General features: G+C 50.5%; 1 protein-coding gene across 1 annotated transcript; it reads left to right on the top strand.

Annotated features, from left to right (window-relative positions):
- The first annotated feature begins 15,831 nt into the window (after positions 1 to 15,831).
- Positions 15,832 to 19,705, top strand: NCU00911 (polysaccharide synthase Cps1p). Its single transcript, XM_958707.2, has 4 exons — positions 15,832 to 17,129; positions 17,201 to 18,076; positions 18,268 to 18,562; positions 18,628 to 19,705. Exons 1-4 carry the CDS (start codon positions 17,044 to 17,046, stop codon positions 18,901 to 18,903), a joined length of 1,533 nt encoding a protein of 510 aa, XP_963800.2. The 5' UTR covers positions 15,832 to 17,043; the 3' UTR covers positions 18,904 to 19,705.
- The last annotated feature ends 1,274 nt before the right edge of the window (positions 19,706 to 20,979 follow it).

Genomic DNA, 20,979 nt, shown 5'->3' with positions numbered 1-20,979 from the left:
GCAGCAACTCATGACAATCACCCCTTTCACTTAAACCACCTACATTCAAGCCTGATGTGGTTATCGGAAGCAAGTTGATGTTTGTTACAACTAGCTAACCCTTTTCGCTCCCTTTCGTTCTTCTTTGCTTGTTCTGTCCCGAGTGTACTTACGCATCTTCAACGCAGTCGTTCCCCCATTCAGACGAGTGTTATCAAAATTCGCGTCTCGGTTAAGCTTTGGTCAACGGACACACATGGCAACGTCTGGACATAGTTTGATCAAAACCCGAATCACATCCGACCCTGTGAACGTATCTGCTGTGGTCAGGGCTGACGGCAATCTAACGGCTCGAAATCAACAGCGTCGACGTTCGCGAGTGTTAAAAGCCAATGCGAGAGCTAATGACATCTCAAAAACGATTATTTTCTGTTACTCTTCAACCGTTGGATTGCAGAAAACAGGGCGGTCGTTGACTGCCTGTACCTAGATTCTAGCGGTGATCGTACAGCACCGTGTAGTGCGTGGTTTGTGATTTTGTGTTGGTGTCCATTGGATTGAAAAGCCCAGAGGCGTGAGGCGACAAGGTGGTTGACCGAATAAGAAGGGACGTGATACAAGCAACATACCTCGTTAGACTCGCAGGTACCTCTAGTGAGTGATCTTGCATAGAAGCAGCCAGGGAGGACCTGTCAGCTACCTCTACAGAGCGCAAAGTACCTAACCGACACCACTTTCCATACCACGGAAGAAGTCTTGTTGTCGAGGTACGGTGTGGGAAAGGCTCATGATAAGTTGATATCATTCCATCGCGCACATCCTATGGTTCTTTTGTAAGCAGCCAGAGCTTCAACCGGCTAGAGAGACTACGGGACACAAGATTCCATTGGCCACCAAAAAAAAAAAAAAAAAAAAAAAAAAAAAAAAAAAAAAAAAAAAAAGGAAAGACAGCTTCTCCGTGATTTGTATGCTGGTCTTTACTGTTTTAGGCCACCTCTGCCATCAACTAAAGGAGAATAAAACTACTTTATACGCCTAAGAACATTTTTCCAGATGATACATGTAGTGGCCGGCTCCGGTAGCACTCACTATTTCACTCGCTCTGTTGATTTGACTTTTGATTAGGTACATGGTTGGGACTTGGACTATTCCGTCCTTCATCCTCCGTTGCTTCGTTTTTTCAAACCAGCAGGATTAGATCCAAGCCCTAATAGGGGGGTCAGGAAAAACGATTCCAATGTGATCAGGATCCTAGGATCTCTCTTCTGTTCGCAATTTGGATAGAGGAATGACCCTTACCTGCCTTTCATCAACTGTGTTCCTACCAATGTCTATCATTAGATGAGGAAATACTTATCAAGATGGGTTTCTTATTTTTTTTTTTTACTCTCTTTTGCTTGCCCTAGGATCCTGTGCAACGATCAGACGATCCCTGGATATGGACTCTTTTAGTGCGGATCAAGCAAATAGGATCAAGATATTGCCTAGCCAGTCCATCGATATATACAAACGAGACACGTAAACAGTATTTAGGACTGAGCAATGATTTCTCGAAGCACTATAAAGACAGAGCTGTATTGATCATTGTACCGTCATTTTCCCAAGTATAAGATGCCGTTGAACTTATTGGTCGGGGAGAAAATAACCACCAACACCTTCGGACAGGTCTTGAAGGTAGTCACGTCTCCGACCTTCAAAGGACACTCTCTAGGTACTCTCCTAAATTACATCCACAGCTGTCTGAGTTAAAGTGCTGACTGTTCGCGCCCCGTCAGGTTCAAAACTGTGTTAACATGGATGGAAACAATCTATCCCTATAGTACCTAGTACTTTCGGATTTTAGTCCAGATCTATCAGAGTGTCGTTCAAGAGATCCACATTGACTGATTTTTTTTTTTTTTTTTTTTTTTTTTAAAAAAAAAAAAACAAGATTTCAAGTGAGTATCTGAAACAACTGATATGTGAGTACTACCTGACTGTATCGCTTTATTCCCTTCTAGGAATATATGGCATCTCCGTCACAATCAGCCACACCTTCCATCGGGCACCTACTTCTCCCGTCGTTGTGCTAGAGGACAACAAGCACCATCGGACGAGATCTGGACCTCCAGCGCTCGTCCCGTCTGCTCTTGATAAGCGACCAACCTAGGCTCAGTTGGTACTTGGTAGAACCTTCCTAGCCCAACTGGTCCCATTGAGGGTACTGCACTGCACCTTCAGCGACAGAGACACTCTTCTACTGAAGATTAGTCAACACTTGTAGGAAGACGATGGACCTTTGGCTACAGTGTACCATATGAGCGTCTCTCTCACCAGGTACTACTCGACCACCAGGCCCCTCTTCTTGGAGCTACCCTAGATCAACCATACGTAGGTAATCATGATGATGCAGTGTTTTGAATAACGACGTGATACGTGCAAAGTCAACCAACCTCTAGCACGAGACATCGGCCTGCTTCAACACTCATTTCTTCGTAGCGTCATCCCAGTTCCACTGGATAGTTCCTTACTTGTAATACTCGCGTTTTGCAAGGGAATGCGAACTTCAGTGGTTTGAGAGTGTTAGTCTTTCTCGTTCTTGCAACTATGCAGTGCCCCCATTGTCCCGCCAGTGTTGTTCGCTTATCTGCTTCTGATCGAGTTGTCTCCTAAGTTGGATTGGCTCGAATAAGCAGGTAGGTAGTAGGATTTGGAACTCCGACAAGGAAATGAATTGTCTTCTCATTCTGTGAACCAACAACTAATTCATCTGGCCGGAGAAAAGAATCTGCTTGGAGGCCTGAGCTGAAAAGATCCGTGCTTGCTTACCTAGAGGTTCTAGGTAGGAACCTCTACACTACACCAGTTAATCATATCCAAAAACCGATAGTATGCAAGCACGACGGATGTCTCTCAACTGAGCGTGCCTTCCCAAACTCGTTTCTCCTTTCTACGTACGGCCAGGCAGGTAAGAACGACTTTCGTACGTGAGAGCAGGATACAGCTGGGTATCTACCTAGGGTAGGTACTTGAGTACCTTAGGTAGTAGTTGCATTTTAGCCTGAGGTACCGACGGACTTCGTTCCCTTCCCTGCTCAAACTGAACTACCTCTACGTACCTAGAGGTACTAAGTAATTGTAGGGGTAAGTATTACAGTATTGGGCAGTTGCTCGTGAGCTGCCACTTCCGTGAGTGGTGGTCACGCGGCGGTGATCGGGGCGACCACCACGCAACTGCTTTTTTGCCTGCGTGCAAGTTCTTCACGATTGTCTCCCCCCCAAGTTGCTCGGTTGTCGCTGCAGTCAACCAAGATTGCAGTACTGAGAGGCAGTGGCGTAATGACAAGTCCCTTACGACGCTGGGTGGCTGAATGTCAAGACCTCTGTTAGTGAGTGCCATCCTTAACTGGTATGATAGATTCGATCGCTCTACTACCCCTTCTAACACTCGATATTCCAAAGACTGAAAAACAAACTCGTAATATTAGTGACCGACTGTAATGGACTTTCGGTTTTGGTTGATCAACTAGGTAGGTAATCAATGCGATTGAACCAATGCACACTGATGATGAATTTTCAAACCCAAACAGTCGGGAACAGATTATCAAAATAAGTGGTCTGGAGGTAGACGTCGTCTCTAACATGACGATTCCGAAACTACCTACCTTCCTTCTTACTGATACTTGGCATCCACACATCTGTGCAGAGGCATTCGCGAAGCACAAGATGGGAGTAGTACCATTCATGTCAGCTACTCAAGGTAGAGGTAAGCAAGAGAATCACTCCGTACCTCCGAGAACCGGGCTGAGCTTGGCAATATGATGTAGGGCTGATCTATGTGTCGCCGCACATGCCATTATCTATCCTTACCTGACAATTGTGAGCTCTCCATTTGCTCATGTACCTTATCCAGTGCTCCCTGCCATTTCATAATTTACGCTCTGCGGCGTTCAGAGAGGATATGTGTTGAAGTGTTGGAGTCTCCAAAACACTCCAAATACAAGGAACATGAAGATTGAGCTACTACTGTAATTGACATCAATGGCTGGGTGACTTGGCTCTACCCTGAAATGTTTCTTCACGCACTGCATCTTCAATCAGGCTCCTGAGAGTAAGTCCTCAGTAGTACACTACTACACGGGCAGTAAGCAGTAGCTACCTACCTACCTCTACTCACATTTACAACATGACTTACCGATACTCAAGTCAGAGGATCAACACAACACTTTTACATCGCACATCGCTACCCAAAAGAACCCCGAAAGAGGGTAGTTGGCCTCCCGGCTCCCTGTGGAGAGAGAGAGACTGTAAAATTCCGTCATGAACAGCAAGGGAATCGACTACGGTGTCAATGTCAGCATCGATGGTAAAGAAGACCACGAAACAGTGTCGTACGAGAGGGAGGAATGAGTGAAGCCAACTCCAACAAAGTCACAAGCCAGCCACACTGCCACTGTGAAGTGTGCAAGCTTATGTTCGGGCTCGGACCAGTCTAGACTCCTGGCGTAGCTTTCTCCGCGCGCCGATCCGTTTCCATTCACAGGACGGCGTCGGGGAGGGGGGGGGTGTTGTTATACCAGCCTACCATACTACCTCTTTGTATGAAGACAGACTAGTAGCAAAACGTTTGAGAGATCCGTTTTGAGGGGCGGGCTTCTAGGTATAGTGTAGTGTACTGTGGCGTACTAAAACCAACGTTATCTCTTACTCGGCTCCGGTGATCAACGTTTCCCCCCCTCCCCCCCCACGCTGTTTCACTCCATCTTGACCCAGAAAGAGCCTTCGGCAACCAGAGCCGCACGGGTGGACGACCCGGTTTGGTGCTGACCATCCGTCCTTGCCATGGCCAAAGTGCCGAGTCACTGGGTGATGATCATTTGAATGCAAAGTGCACTTCGCACCGTTGGCAATGCCCTTTGGTCGGAACCAAAAGAAGAAGGTTGTAGTTGTATCAACAGTGTGTAATGCTAGTACTAGGTTAGTCTTGTGAAAGCCGTCTGGTAAACCTTTGGGCATCAATCACTAGACTACCTACCTAGTCCATCCGCCCTATGTGGTTGGTTCTCAAAATCTCGCGACAAACACGCCTGCGAGCATTGGCCAGGGCAGACTATTTTCCGTCATTAGATGTGGCCATTCTTCAAGTCACCCACTTACTGCTTGTTCTTATTCTTCTCTTCTGCCCATTTATCATATCTTTGTCTATTTCGTGAGTGTATCTTGGTGGCTCGTTTCCCGCTGTAGTAGTAGTAGTAGTAGTAGTAGTAGTAGAAGCCCCTTCACTAGGCCTAGGATGGACATGGAAGTTGAGCCATTGCCCAGACAAAAGCATGTGGACGCGCTCTACCTTTGCCCTCGAGACAAGCATCTCTAAGCACTCGGTCCGTTCCGCAACCTACCTATCTGGTTGGCGAAGGGGTTTGGGTCAACCCCTTTATCCGTTCCACCGAATGGAAAGACAGCAGGGGCTGCTGCTTGGTTGACGAGTCAGCATCGTGGATGTTACTCGCCATCGGGCCCAGGTGAGATATCCCAATCACCCCGCGATCCTACACTCTCCCTGTCAAAGCCAACCTGTAACAGACCGACTACCAGCGAAGGACAGCTCGTCAATGGCCCCAGCTTGGGGAAAGTCGGCACGCAGTGACTACTGTTCTGGCGCGGGGTGGACTATCCATCAAGCCATAGAAACCCCGCATATCCAACCAGCCAGCCAGTCCTTGATGCGGAATGCCTTCCTTCTCACGCCCAATGTGCCTCTCTCTTTTAGCTGGGCCGTGACCCTTCAAGCGGCCCGAACTAGGCTCAAGCGATATGTTATTGTCACCTAACTACCTCCCTCCTTCAAGACGGAATGATCCCGTTCCTCGAAGGTGGGCTAGACCTTTGCGGTGGTGGGGTCTCGACACATCTTGGGGCTCCGACATGCGAAAATCCGAAACATAAGGAGGGGGATAGTCGAGGGGTTGGGCTTTGCTGAGGGTGGCGATACTTTGCTTGTCGTATGGTTTTTATAAGCTCGACAGGGTTCAACGAGATGGGACGAGGATTAGGAGGGGAAGAAAAAAAGAGAAGAATGGAGGTAAGAATATCACTTGCAAATCCACTCTTGAGCCGGATCAACTCGACAGGGGGGGCGGGGTTGCTCCTAGGACCAAGAGGGAACTGCTGACTTCGAGAGGGATCCCCATCGGGCCAACCAATGGAGAGAAACTCGCAGTTTTTGATGGTCAGTCCAAGATGACACGGGATGGAAGCAGGTCATCTTGCATCAGTGTTCAAATGAGGTCCATGTGATGACTGGAAAATCTTGAAGAGCAAGAGTTTGAACCTCGAAATGCGCCGGAATTCTTCGAGTGTCCTTGGGTCAATGTAGAACGGCGGGAGTGTTCTTTTTCAATGGCAGGCAAACAAGTAACAGCATTTTCAAGACAATCTTGGAGAGCGAGGGGCTAAATGGATGGCTAAGCTGGTAATGGAAGGATGGCGGCACATAGCCACTAGAATGGACTGATGGTATCATCGCCTTGCCATAGGAGGCCACCCATGGCTGAGAACTGCAGTCCAGAGAGGGAAGAAAGCCCTTTGGAGGGTACCTGTATCTGATCATATGTGAGTCTGATGCTTACACTAAATATGGAGAAACAGGAGACCAAGTCTGCCTAAGAGAGGGAACTAGGGTAAATTCGTCACTTAAGCCTCGCTGAATAGGGATCTCGCCTCTTTCTGTAGACACCTCGTGCTATTTGATGAGGACCGGCTGCTGGTGTGGATGGATTCCCAGCGGGGACAGGTCATCCTGCATTGGCGATTCGAGAAGAGCCCACCTCGGTACCTGGACAGTTCGAAACCATTCTATTCGATGAGTTGGCCAAGTGGTCCGCCAGAGGGCCTGTTGAAACGGCATGGCGAGTTGATGATTCGGGTATGGTTCGTTGACCGCCAGTCGTAGGATCCAATCAAAGGAGGATCTCGAGTACAGCTCCTGGCCAGCCTTTCAGCCGACGAGGCCAGACTAGAGGAGTTTCTGTGGGCTTGGAGGTTTCAAGGCTCTGCAGTGGTCCAGGCAGGACACAGAGCAATAAATCCCGACGGATCTTCTTGGATCCCGTTCCCATCAAAGGTGCAGACGATCATAGAACCTGACAACACCGACGCTGGACCACTGCGGCCTCTCTCAGCACTGAGTTCGAGACTGGACAAGTCATGAAACAGAATTTGAACAGGCACGCGTTTGCGGTCCACTGACACAAGATAGTATGCAGTCGATGCTGTTCTTGCAGTGGGATGGAAGGACGTTTCAAGTCATTTTAGCGTATCCAATCTGTCATTGATTTGGGAGGAACTCGGGGCGCTACGTCGGATATTCACCGTCTTTCTCCCTTGGATTTGTGGATGGAGCGTTGTGCTGTTTCTCGGTCTCGGCTACTCCAAAGAAGAGCGGACGACGCCGATTCTCATGCCGAGTGCATCGAAACAGCATCGAGGCCCTGAATGCGCATCATACAGATCGTCCGGGAGAGCGATAATGGTTCCGCGAGCCATGTCTTCCCGTCGACCTTTTCTTAGCAATCTCGCGGTTGCGCGCGTGGATTGGATTCTTGATTGCCAACTGAAGGCTGCCAAGTATGCCAAATCCTCAGACACGGGTAGTGCATCCATCCAATACTATCGTCTGCGGTCGAGTCCCTTAGGTAATGCTGATGAAGATGGAAGTCACCCCCTGGCTACGTCCTCAACACGCATCCTAAAAAGGAACCACGCCAGTGCAAAACAGGCGATAGTGCAGGTCCATTACCCCTGACCTCCCGCGCCCAGCAGGGGCAACTGGTGGAAAGCTATGACCGCAGTGGAGCTTCCATTGCGTTGGCAGCAACTAGGGCGGCATGTTGCGTGCATTCAGAGTAAGCATCGTTGTCTCCAAACCTCTTAAGCTTCACCGCGCGGTAGGGTTTGCGAAAGTGTCCATTTGCCTATACTATATCCATTGCACACTTCCGGAATATCCATCACCATCATCCGACGTAAGCCCGGGCGCATGTTTGCTAGTGTGGAAGCTTGGAGACCACTGGAACAAGTGACCACTGACGGGATTGACGGCCACGTACAACAGAAGAATGTTCCTGCATGAAAGAATGAGCATCAGTTCCCTTGATTGTTCGTTCGTATCGCATGTCTTGAAAGCGACATGTTGATGTTGCAGTCACAACGCCAATAAAGGGATCAGCGATATATATCTACCCTTAGGGATGACCATGGAGATCGGTTCCTAGTAGTGGTTTATCAAGCAACGGTTCGTCGTCTCGCAAGAATGCTTCCAAACGGCACCACATCCCAGTGCTTTCTTTCTTAGGGTAGCAGGGCCCGCCGCTCTTGATTCGGGGAGTTCTTAACTAATACTGGTCATGGTGTGGGTGGTGGATGGTGCGTTGAGCATATATGTAGGGCCCTATTCAGGTCTTGCCGGCTAACCCTCATGGATCGGCTTATGGTGAGAGCCATAAATCAACGTCGGCCATTTTTACAGGCCAAGAGAAATTTGGAGGAAAACAACCTATCAGCCCGCAACAGATGGGTAGTTTTCCCCCTGGGAAGGGTGTGATGTGTGAGCAGGGAACAGCCACGTGCCGATTAGATCTAAGACATCGATGGTCGCGCCAGAGCTTCTTTCACATATGATGGATTGCGAATGCGAATGCCGTTGCCCATTCTGGAGCGCGTTAGGCAAATACGATTTCGATCCGGAAACTTGATGTTTGGGGACAGCCGGATGTTCGTCCCATTTCGGCATTTGACGATCCGGGCAGCTTTATGGTTTCGCTAATCGTATGTATCACGGGGCAATCTGGAACTGCGTATTCAAAAATGATTAATACAGGCATTAGAAAACATTTGTTGTCGTTGAGTCCCAAAGACCCGTGCTTGTCTCGATAACCGAATGTATAACCCCGGTAATGGGTTATTGATAGAAGGAAGGTCACCGCGAGGCCACTGTGGATCGTCTGCTTCTATTCGTATCAATCGACACAACGATGGTAAAGTAATTTTAGTTCAGTTTGCCGATTCAGGCTCAATCTTTGTTTGCAGTTTGATTACTGAAGGAGCTTGAACATGGAAAGGGACAGTATATGGCTTATCTTTGGTGATCAGTGTCCAGTGCATTGTTGGATCAGGGTGCGTGTATCGGGGTAAACGCTGCACAAGCTTCTCTTCGCTGACCGACTGTTGCCGGTGCATACCATACTTTAATTGGGTGCGTGTCGTTTGTGAGCGAGCTCCATCCGAAGCTCTTTGACTTGTCCATCTTGTCTGCAACGGTGTCTTCATCCGGGTCTGAAACAGCAGCTCGACGACGTTCGCCATGCTGGCGAAACACAGCTTCGTTCTGTAACCTGCCAAGCGTCCCCGTCGACGAATATCATGATGTTTTGCGTTTTCGGTGACAAGGATGGACATTCCATTCCCGATCCAGATCGGACGGACCGGCTCGGCGCGGTACGGCCACCGCCACAGGGCTGCAGAGACGACAATAAGGGTCCCTGAACTGACGGATATCGGAGAGTTGCCGGCCTAGTCTTGGCAAATGGATTGCTCCACCGTCTGTCTCCGGGCATCGCTTATTATTCGCGAGAAAGTCGACAATGTCCCGTTCCGATTTGACCAGCCGGCCGAGGCGCGGTTACGGAGCGCCGAAGGCAGATATTTTTCGGGCCTCTGCATCTTGTTCCAATAAGCCGAAAGAAGTGAATAAACAACCTCAAGATCTGATCATCTGCAGTCGGTATGTTTCGGGACAAGCCGAGACGGACAGTTAGGCATCTCCATCCAAACACATTTCCGGTCGATACAAATGCTGGATTGGATAGTATTCGTCGTCGTGACAATTGGTAAGAAGGCCCAAATCCTCCTGATACAGACCCGCTTCGTAGCGATAGATGCTTTCTGTGTAGCAGTCGACATTGCTCCTAACCATCTGTAGGCCGTGAAAGGGGAGGGAAACCGCCACGCTGCCAACCCTGACCCGCCTTAGACGACGGCAGCCATTTCTCTTTTCTTTTTTTTTTTTTTTTTTTTTTTTTTTCTCATTTGGGAAAATGGTGCCATGTAGCCTGCGGCGCGGCGGCAGGTGTGCGCATCGCACGTCAGCACGCCGGCAGCATGCTAAGTGAGCTGGTACCAATGCCGTGAGATAAAATTGACCAGCCGGATGCCGACAAACAGCCTGTTCGTCGGTGTCATACAGAATGCCCCATCCCGTTGCTGCAAGCACACGACACTCCGGAATCTATGACCGTCGGAGAATTGGCGAGTGGTTGGTAATTTGTACCTTGCTGCTATGCTAGCATGGCATCGGCCTCCTCCCGGTTCTCGCCAGCTACGTGGAGCCCGATATGCATGAGATACGGAAATAGTATCGGCGAGCACAACCGGCCGCTTCACCATCATCACCGACGCGTGTCCCTTGAACAAAAAGGGTTGGATTATAACGAATCCCTGAACTCAACAGGGGGTCTTTGGGCCTTCTATTAATCACCTTTTGTTCGAAGGTTGCAGAGTTACAGGTCAACTTTCAGTTCCGGAAGGAAGCCGGATGTACTGCGTAGTGATCTTGGCGTGGATGTCTATTTTCAGACATTCGGAACCTGGTTAGGCGTTTGTAACTGGCGCCCCTTTCATCGATGATATCCAGAGAGCCAGATATCGAGAAATTTGAAGTTTCGGCCGCTTTCCATGCTCGAAGAATTCGAACTATAAGTTAGCGTTGAGGGCTGTCGATTGTCAGACTTCGAGAGCTTCACAAATCCCACAACTCGGGCTCCGGCCCGAACATCCTTGGTTCCGTTGGTTGGCGAAAAACGGTGTTGTGTTCCGTACGGGAGGAAAGTGTTCTGTTGGTCCCCAGTCTGAGTGGGGAGTACAAGTGCCATAGAAGTACTTCCATAGTATATGCTGTAATGAAACTGCCAAACTTTAGGCCTGTTTGGTGCGTGTCTTCCTACTGCCCGTAGACAGAGTATTTGTGGTACCATACAATTGATGATGCAATCTCGGAAAGTGATCTGTGCCATTGAGAATCTTTCGTTGGCGGCCAGATCGTCCCAGCATTGGTTACTGAGGGCCGTAAAGTGAACTCGAGTTGTGCTGCATGGTGTGCCCTATCCCCATCCTCCACAATGTTTGTACCAGTAGATGGCCGCCAAGAGGGACGTGCCAGCGTCTGATAACGCTGTTCACGCTGCTTGTCATGTATGCAATCTCGATCGAAGGCCAAGTCGTGTCGTTATCGATCTTTCTTCTTCTTCGTAGACAGTATTACGATCGTAATACTAGTGACAGTTGGTCGAGCTGGTGCCAGCCATTAATCATTCGATTGAAAACTCAGCCAGCGTTAATCCTGTCCATCTCAAACTGGATTATGGTAGCCCGGGAGGGGGGCACAGCTAGGTAGTCTGAAAAACGCAGTGTGCTCGTGGTTGGCGCGGGCGGGCAGACTGGACTCCTGCCTTTGGCGTCATGAATTGAGGTTGCCTCCTATCATTACTATCTGACTCGACCACTTCGTCCATAGTTAGCCACGAGACTACAGCATGCCTGGAATAAACGAAGAGCAGGCATACCTCAACGGTTCGTGAATGCCTTTACAGCTCGATGTTGTGACTCGGCCAGCTTCTCCGTACGCAAACCGGCAGTCGAGCCAGGGTCGGGACCTTGCATCAAGAATCCTCCTAGCTATCATATGCCCCATAGGCATTGGACCAGAGTATTGACCATACCTTGTTTTCCCTTCCCTCTTGCGCTTCATACTACATGACCCTTTCGCTTCGGCAGGCGCAGGACGGGAGGTTTCACCGAGTTCAACATGCAAAAGAAGTGCCACTCAGGGACGTAACACCCTATCCCGTCTGTTTGTTCTTGGCGCAACCTGATGGGCAGGGAAAGTGGTTAGCATGCATGCAACATCGCTGAACGACCTAGCAATGTGCTGCGAATGCAAGATAGGCGACTTTGCGGTTAGTTTTGCGGATTGTGTCATGCTCGAACAAGATGTACCTGCATGGGCCGGCAACATTCATTGCTCCCACCTGGCTTTTGACTTGCTTTGCAATATGGAGGAACATTTATGTCGTTAGAGGGAGAAGGAAGCAGACGGTAAAAACCGGCACCGCATTGAGATTTTAGGCACCATCACTTCGTTCGTCTTGCTCTCCAACATACCGTCCGTGCGCAAGACTTTTGGACAGAGGTTGGGCAAGCTGCTGGTTGACGGTTGGTTGTGTCTCGGTGTGCGGTTGTAGTGTACCTGGGTACCACTCCACGATAGTCTTGGGACACTGGGGAAACCGTTATAAACAGGATCCTTGGAAGGTCGAGGCTTATGTCCGCCCGAGCTACCCTGGCTCGCCTAGCTGATGAGCCCGCACTTCTCGAAGGATAATCCTGGGACCGTGACATCGTCAGGACAAGCCACCTCGTTCTATTGCCGGGACCCTTTCTTTTGGGGTTTCCAGGATCCATGAACGCTGCAATACGCACCATGTTCCACGGAACATTGGTGCAACCGTCAATTCCACCTGGGTTGGCTCGCCGGTTTCCGTCTTTCCAGTATGCGTTGGGATTCAAGGTCCTATTCATCCAGCCAAAGCCGAAAGCTTTGTTGGAAGTTAGCATGATAGGTATTCTTCCATCTTGTTCTCGCTCCTCATCTTGAGGCTCGACCCGATCCGCCGTTCAGGGCCGATCTATTAGCGGTTTGGCGTAGTTCTTACGTAGCTAGTGGTTACAACCCCCGGCATAGCACGGAGCTACCCCGTCCAAATCAGCACGAGCCATGCGCGCCGAGAACGCTGTTTTACTGGGACACTGGCAATTACCGGCACACCCTGAGCTGGATCCACATTGCCGAAGCACCCTTAGCCTGTCCTTTTGCTGGCTCACTTTGATGTATATCACGGGCGAAATGCTGACGAAACGAGAACATTGAAGTGAACACCATGACCGTCAAGCAAAGCTCGCCGAAAATTAAAGAGAGGATATTTCTGCGAAGAAGTTGTAGTAAAGGAATAAGCGACGAGCTTTGAGGGCACCGTTCGGGTCGCGAGAAAATCGGTTGAGCGTCGAGAACAGGTACACTGTGTGCGAAGCTAGATGGTGTGGAGAGTATCGGAGCGAATCGATCGTCGATGGAAGCCCATGATGGACCAATGCTTGGTCGGATGTGAGCCAAAATAGTATCTTGAGCACATCCAAGGCCGGAATGGATGGTTTCAGGATCTCCGCCGTCATCTGGGTTCTTTCACACACGGTTTCGTGAACAACGGACGGTTGCAGAATGTTGGACTGACGAATTTTCAGGCTGAGCCCTGTCGGTGAACAGTAAATCAGGAGTGTGTCGAGCTCGGTATGGCCCGAGCCGTGTTGCCGTGACACTTGTTCCGGAATCGGCTGAAGGGTCACCGCCAGGATTGGTATGTACACCGCAGTCAGGGGAGCACCTGGGTGGAGGGAGGGCCTACGTGTAGCAGGCTTACCCTGTGAATGCTGTGCTATCACAATCCAGTGCCCTCCATATTTTCTTGTACGGCCAAGTAGTAATCAGGTATTTGCCTGCTCGCTGACAGTGGTAGTGGACCACGAACACGACTCCGCATGGCTGCTCAAGCTATTTTAAAGCCTCGCCGTTGTTTCGTATAGGCACCGGACAACAGCTGGGCTGTCAATGGCTCGTCACCAATTACATATGCTGCAGCTGGCCTTGCTGCTGGCCTCGTAGGGAATTCGCAGCTGTATTTTATAGCGAGGACCACGTCCACTGTCTATTCATGGTCAGGTACATACCTACATGTTCACGGCAGGCTAGGGCGGCCTGGGGGTGGCCCCTGAACAGCAAACTCGACGCTGTCTGTGTCATAGTCCACTTTCCTCGCTTGCTGTAGGGCCTACCTTGTTAGGTCTCGCTCGACCGTAAGCCCTATTGCAAGGACCTCCATGTCTCTATGCCTGGGGGGGAGATAGTATGATTTCAGGCAGCACCAGGAGAGCTGATTCGCGGACTGCAAGACGCGCACAGTGCAGCGCTATCGCGGAGGACACTGGGGCTTGGGCTCAAGCCATCACGTTCTCGCTGTTGCCGAACAGCAGCTTGTGGTTTGAATGTTGAGATGGAAAACTGAAGACTAGTTCTAGATAGCAAAGATCAAAGAGTGGGAAGGAAAGGGGCGGGATATATCATTGGCCCAGATGAGAGGACGTGCTCCAGCCATATCGGGCAAGACAGACACTCCAGACCGCAGAGTCCAGTTCACGGAGGGGACCTTTGAAGAGCGGACGAAGGCCCAAGACTGGACTGCTCCTGATATGCGGAGGGCGGGAGACGTTGTTGACATTTAGATTGAGGTGGTATTTGGTGGTAGTTGGTGTGAGCGGCAGCCAATTCCACGCCTGGGGCGGGGATTGAGTTCTGACCTAACTTGCCACCAGGCTCGGCGCCTTCATCTTGCAGCATCGCCGCCCGTTGCCGTTGGGGTCCTGGACGGGAAGTGTAGGTGGGTGTGTGGCCGTCCGTATCTCGATGGTTGCCGTCCATGACCGCGCAACCTGGAACCGCTGTTTGTGATGGCTGCATGTGAATGTCCAAGATGTCTTGCGACTGGCCGAATGGCAGATAAATGTCGTAGGAAGTGAGTACCACCTAATGAACGCTTTCGGTGATGCAGAGAGGTGCAGTGCTAGAGGTAGGTACAGTAGGTAGAGTGGCAGAACCGCGAAAACGAAAGTGGTGAGGGTTGTGCGAATGAGACCAGTGCGCTTGCACAATCTACAATCTCTGAAGGCAGGCAGTGTGGTGGGTTCCGTTTCTCTTGTAGGTTAGTTCGTTGTGGTCAGTTTCGATCCAAGCCCGGTTTGAGTAGTGTACTTCTTTCTACTGAACTAAGTACCTCTAGTACTATTTCATTACTTACTTGACCTGCCTGCACTTCAGTTGGAGTGCTACACGCACGCCCCTCCTCCTACCGTTTTGAAATGGCCCGTGCCACCCCGACCTTGGCACTTACTCGAGATAGAGGGGCACAAAAAAATCGGGGGAGAAAATGAGTGAGAAACGCATTGATGAGCTCTCTAAACTGAACTCTCTTTCCCCGGGTCAAAACATGGACAAGGTTGCCTTTCCTTCTCTGGACGAGGCCGCTTGGTTTTGAAATTCGACGATCAATCACAGTGTCACGCTATGTACACAAAGGGTTTACCTGATATGTAACGGAGCGCCTGGAGCTCTGCAATGAATACTTCATGACTGCGTGTTGTCCCGACTCGCAGGTTTGCAGTTTGTTACGCCGTCGACAACTCGCCGTTCTGGCCGCAGATTCGTTCGAGTCCACCCATGCTAGTCCAGAATGGGAGACTGGCTGGGGAAGGAGTTAGGTAACGACTCCACCAAACCAAAAGTTTTAGACTTTTGAAGACCGAAGCAGCAGCGATGAGCAGAAACAGACAGATCAAAATGCTGGTCCTTTGAAGGAAGGTCCAGGTTCCCTTTTTGTTGCACGCACGGAGTCATCTGTCAATGCAGCGTTCAGTGTTGCAACCGACTGGAGAGAAATTCCACTCTGGGTCGCCATTTTTGCAGCGTACTAACCCGCCCTCCCACTCACATTGAGCCATGGATGGATGGATGCGTCCAATCTGTGCCGCCGCAATTCGCACACTCTCGACACAACGCAAGCCAGTGTGAGTACTTGCTTGTCGAGCTACTGCTCTGCACTGCAGGTACCTACAACACTAGGTCCAGTACAGCAAAGAGTATCCATCTTCCTACCTCTAGGAATTCCACTCTCTTAGGTTTCCCTGGCCCTGTCCACCCGTGGGTCTTTTTTGGCTCTTGCCCTGTCAGTTTTCCTCCGACCCGGCTACTACTACCTTCCGATTCTTCGCTCTTTCCACTTTCCCTCAATATGCAAATTCATTGTCGAAAGAACTTCCTTGTCTCTCTGTCTGGCTATTCCCACCTCTTTTGCGCTGGCACCATGGTCGTATCGGCCACTTGCAGTGCCCCCTCATCATTCGTCCAACATGCCCCAACTTATCCATTGCCTATTTCCACTCTTGTCTTCCTCCCCCATGCCGCGGTTCTGGGGGTCCGTCCAGGACCAGCCAGAGTCTAGACTGAAGTCACATCCAATTCATCCCATCCACCACCCCATGTTCGTGCTGTGCATGATGGAACCGTCGACCTCTCAAAGCATGTGGATGGAGTCGAGAGCTGCATCCCTCTGGGTCTGCTCGAGACCGAGTCTCCAACGCGCGTCGTTGATTCCCCTCTAGCTCCCGTCTCCCGTCTCCCGTTGTGGGATGTGCCCTATCTTGTCTCCTTTCGTCTTCTGCAGCTTCGTTGTTTGTCTCTTCTTATATATCTCTGGTCCCCGTCTCCCCCTCCTCCACGTCTGGACCCCGACCTTCTGAACTTCTCTTACAGTTCTAGTCTACTTCTTTCTTCTCATTGTCTTGGACAGACCAATTGGTTTCGTCAATGACCTTGCTGCTTTAGCCTCCTCCATCTTCCCATCATCAAACGCTTAGTTTAGGGGTCCTCCTGGAAGTCAAGCATTAAGTTGTCTGTCTTAACGAGCTATCCCCCCTTCTCAACGTTTGTTGTCGTTCGCTATCCCACCCACCCTTCGCTCGAGAACGGCAAACCTCTATCCCCCGGTGGTGACGAGTTCGCCCTATCCAACCCCCCCGACAAGTTCGACCTGTTGACCTTTCGACCGGGAAACCAAGCTTGCCGGCAACCTGTCCCGGAGGACTGGAAAGAATCAGAGAAACCTCCTAGCTCCAACCTACATTTTCACCCATCGTCCCCTTTTCCAATTCAGCAACTCCCGCCTTCGGTCTTGCTTTTTCTTCGGATCCTTCGTTCTAGTGTCATATTTCGGACGTCAACAACATATTGTTCACTTGTCCGCTCCCATCTGTTCTGGACATCTCTTCCCGATTACACAGGCTGTGCTATCTTCGGGCTGGGTTCCTTGAGTAGAGCAGATCCAGTGCGCGTTTGGTTTATCCCTTGTCGGGCATTGATTTTTCAGCATGGCTGAGTTAATGGGTTTTATAATACCAAACTTGGACTTTATATGGTCCGCCAAATTCTGGTTTTATTTCCATATTGTTATATGGTATGCTTGACTGGTGCAATTCCAATCCCACCCAAACCTACGCCTTCGCGCGTGCTAACCGCTTCACTCAGGCTTCATCGCTATGTGCGTCTTCTAGTCCACTGTGTCAGCCACTGGACCTACAAGTCCGTGCAGCCGAAAAAGGACCCCAAGTTCACCTCGGCAGATGTCACTGTCGTTATTCCCACAATCCACAATCAATTCGAGGAACTGCGGACCTCGCTTGAAAGCATCCTAGCATGCAAACCCGCCAAGCTCATACTCGTAACCACGTGGAACAAGTATGAAGCGCTCACAGCAATGGCGGCCACGCTGAGGAAGCCGGCGTGCGACCACCCCATAAAAATCGAGGTCCTTCATGTGGACAAGGCAAACAAAAGACTGCAGGTGTGCAAGGCGTTGGAGGATAACCATGTCGAAACCGAAATCACGGTCATGGCTGACGATGATGTCGAGTGGCCATCGACACTGATGCCGTGGCTCCTTGCCCCGTTTGAGGACGATCAAATCGGCGGAGTCGGTACCTGCCAGCGGGTGAAGCGCATCGATGGCGACCTCGCAACCCGCATCTTCAACTGGCTTGGGGCGGCGTATATTGAGCGCCGCAACTTTGAGATATCAGCCACCCACAACATTGACGGCGGTACTTCTTGCATGTCTGGCCGTACCGGTGCCTACCGCTCGAGGATTCTCAAGGGCTATCCGTTCCTTAGTGGCTTCAAGAGCGAGAAATGGGGCAAGTACATCCTCAACGCTGATGACGACAACTATGTTACTCGCTGGTTGGTCGCGCACCAGTGGAAGACCTGGATCCAGTATGAGCCCGAGTGTGAGATCGAGACGACGTTGGAAACCAGCGTCAAGTTCCTGTATCAGTGTTCCCGCTGGGCGAGAAGCAACTGGAGAAGCAACTGGACCAGTCTTGTGCACGAGAGACACGTGCTTACGTGAGTTGAGCCGCTCCCAACCGAACCCTAGCAATACCCTTTTAGGTCACTGTGCTCGGCACGACTGTGTTGTGCGCACCACCACTTTTATTACCCCTGCCCCCCTTCTCGACCTTGTTCCCCACCTGCAATAGGCGCCCGTATCCACCCATAATCCCTGTTCCTCCTCGTTAACACTCTTCAATAAACAGTCAACAACCATGGTGCACTTACGCTCTCCACATCGCAACTTTTACGTCCTTGGCCTTTGTTGTCGACCCGCTCCTGCTCTGTTCATGCTGGTGGGCCACCGAGGGCTGGCATGCCAACGACCGGTACACTCTTTTGGCGGCTGAGATTGTGTTCATGTTTGGCTTCACCAAGGTCGTCAAGCTGGTTGGACTCTTCCGCAAGAACCCACGAGACCTTATCTATTTGCCTGTTTCGATTCTCTTTGGATATTTCCATGGACTCATCAAATTATACGCTCTTTTTACACTTAAACATGTAAGTCATTCCGAAATGTCGGCATGCATTAGCGATAGACAAAACTAACTGAAGACGCCTCACAGACTTCATGGGGAAGCCGCGCCGATGGTGATGAGCACAATACGTTCCGTCTGCAAGAGAAGCCTCCTCGCAGTCAGACCATGTTGACACCATCCGGACCAGGCTTGGATGACTTATCTGAGAAGCCTTTAAGAGGCTCTCGAAAGACCGGCGGTGTCACGCAGAGTCGACGCCTGACTACCACCGGCACCGCAGTCTCGCACAACACCTGTGAGCACACCGACGGCGGAACTGCGGCTGTACCCACGGACCTTTCACCCCCATCTCTGCAAGGTTAACGGTACTGGCTTGCTGCTGCTTCTAATGCTGCACCTGTGCGTATGGCTAAGAGCAACAGCAGCTGCCAATTCAGGCGGTAGACCATTGGGGGGGGGCTTGGTCCGGGCAGCAATTGAGTCGCCTGGCAGATTTATGCAGAATACGAATTCAATGATTGAATGACGAGGATGAATATCGTGTTTTCTCTGTGAAGCCGTCGGGGAAGGGGCAGGGTGGAGGTTGTGGAGGGCCATGCTTCTGGCAGAACAAGATGCATTGGTCAGTCCCTGTCCAGCGGTTTCAGGGTTTATTGCTGGCGCTTTTTAAAACCTGGAATACGGTTATACACAAAAGCATTTGGGTTTGCTGGGAGCTTTTGACTTCCTTCTCGGTTTCTGTTTGGCAGGCATGCGGAGGCGGGGACTGGTTGGGAATATGGGCGACCAGAACTCACAGCATTGGGTGAGACGGTTCTGGAAATGAGTGTGCATGTTATTTTGGCTTTCTTATTTTTCCCATTTCATCTCTTTACGTTCATTATGGGATATAGACGGACACCCTGGGAGGGGTCGCTTGTTTTTGGTTCATCTCGTCTACGCCTCGACACAAGGAGGTTAGACGAGGAAGTGTGTTTCGCAGGATTCATAATAATTTTCTGAGCTCTCGAGAGTTGAGCGGCAGAGGCATGAGGAGATTGGGGTGTAGAACAGATTCCATGATTAGATTTGGATAGAACGACGGGGAAGCTCCCACAACAGCGATATCTGACTTTAACACAACCCGAGACACTACCTCGATGGAAGCCATCTCCCCATCCATGCCACCGTACTTTATCCAGGTGAGGCGTCACAAAGCTGTGCCGATCACGAGCTGGGAGAAGTCGATTTGATGGCCAATCAAATGCTAGAAAGTTTCCTAATCGGGACATGAGATGAAATGCACGAAGTACCAGATACGGATACAAGGCCCAACGGACCACCACGTAGTAAAAGACATGTCGTGTCGGTAGAAGACCGTTTGGACTGGGCCGGGCCTCATCATGTCACACAACAGGTCTACTGCAAGCCATCATGCTTCAAAGCAAAAGGAATAGGGGCGCTCAACCAACGGGGTGTGTTACATGGCATGGTTGACAGGGCTGCAAGGGGAAATGTCAACAAGCAGAGTGTCGAGATCACGCTCCATGAAAGCCATTCCCTTTTTGGCTGATGTTTTAGTCAAGCTTTGATTTTGATCAGTCGATTCCGAGCCTGATAAAGCGACTGTGTGCGATTCCAAACGGTCTATGTGGAGTCATATACAGTACCATCGCTGGCTCCCATAGAGGTAGCCCCGGCCAAGACCTCCAAGCTTGGCATCAGCGTGACGGCAACCACTACTGAAGTCCTCACCAAATGTTATCCTTTGGAACTACGATAACGAGAGGCCAGAACCACCTTTTTCGAAGCGCTCATTTCACTTTGATACGCGATGGCCTCTCTCGCCGGCCCCTTGTACCCCCAGAACTACATAATCCAACACCTTACCCTAATCACTAATATGGGTTTCCATAGATGACATGGACCTTGGCTCCACACAGGCCGTTTGGAATCGTACACAGTCACTTTATCCGGCTCGGTCGATTCAGGTGACGTGATGGTCGTGTAAGTAGGCTGGGGTATCCTAGCCACGTATCCGTTTCCAGGGATGGTCGTCAATGGTGCAAAACCCCTCATTATTATTAGTCTGCCTGCTGTGATGTTATGGCATAATCGAGTAGATATGATTGGTGGTGTAAACAGCATATGAACACTAGGTAGAATAAAGTGTTGGGTGTTGGAAATCAGTAATTGGGTCCAAGCTGGGATGGACCATCAATCCGGATCTCGAAATTTGGAGAAATTACCTAGGAAGAACGGCAACCTAAGTCAGACGGGCACACGATTTATACACTGCATGCGGATGTCCCCATCTTATCTGCTCTATGTAATCGCCCCGCTGGACCCGGAGTTCATCCAAGATCGTCCGGCTTTTATTTAGTTCCCCTGCCCTGGCAAATCTTTTGGCTTTGGCCCTGGTCCCGTCCCCGTCCCCGGCCCTACCGTCCGCAGCCCCCC

The sequence above is a fragment of the Neurospora crassa genome, linkage group I (genome assembly GCF_000182925.2).
Source record: "Neurospora crassa OR74A linkage group I, whole genome shotgun sequence".
Taxonomy (NCBI): Eukaryota; Fungi; Ascomycota; class Sordariomycetes; order Sordariales; family Sordariaceae; genus Neurospora; species Neurospora crassa.
The sequence above is the reverse complement of the archived record's forward strand: the minus strand, read 5'-3'. Positions and strand labels throughout refer to the sequence as shown.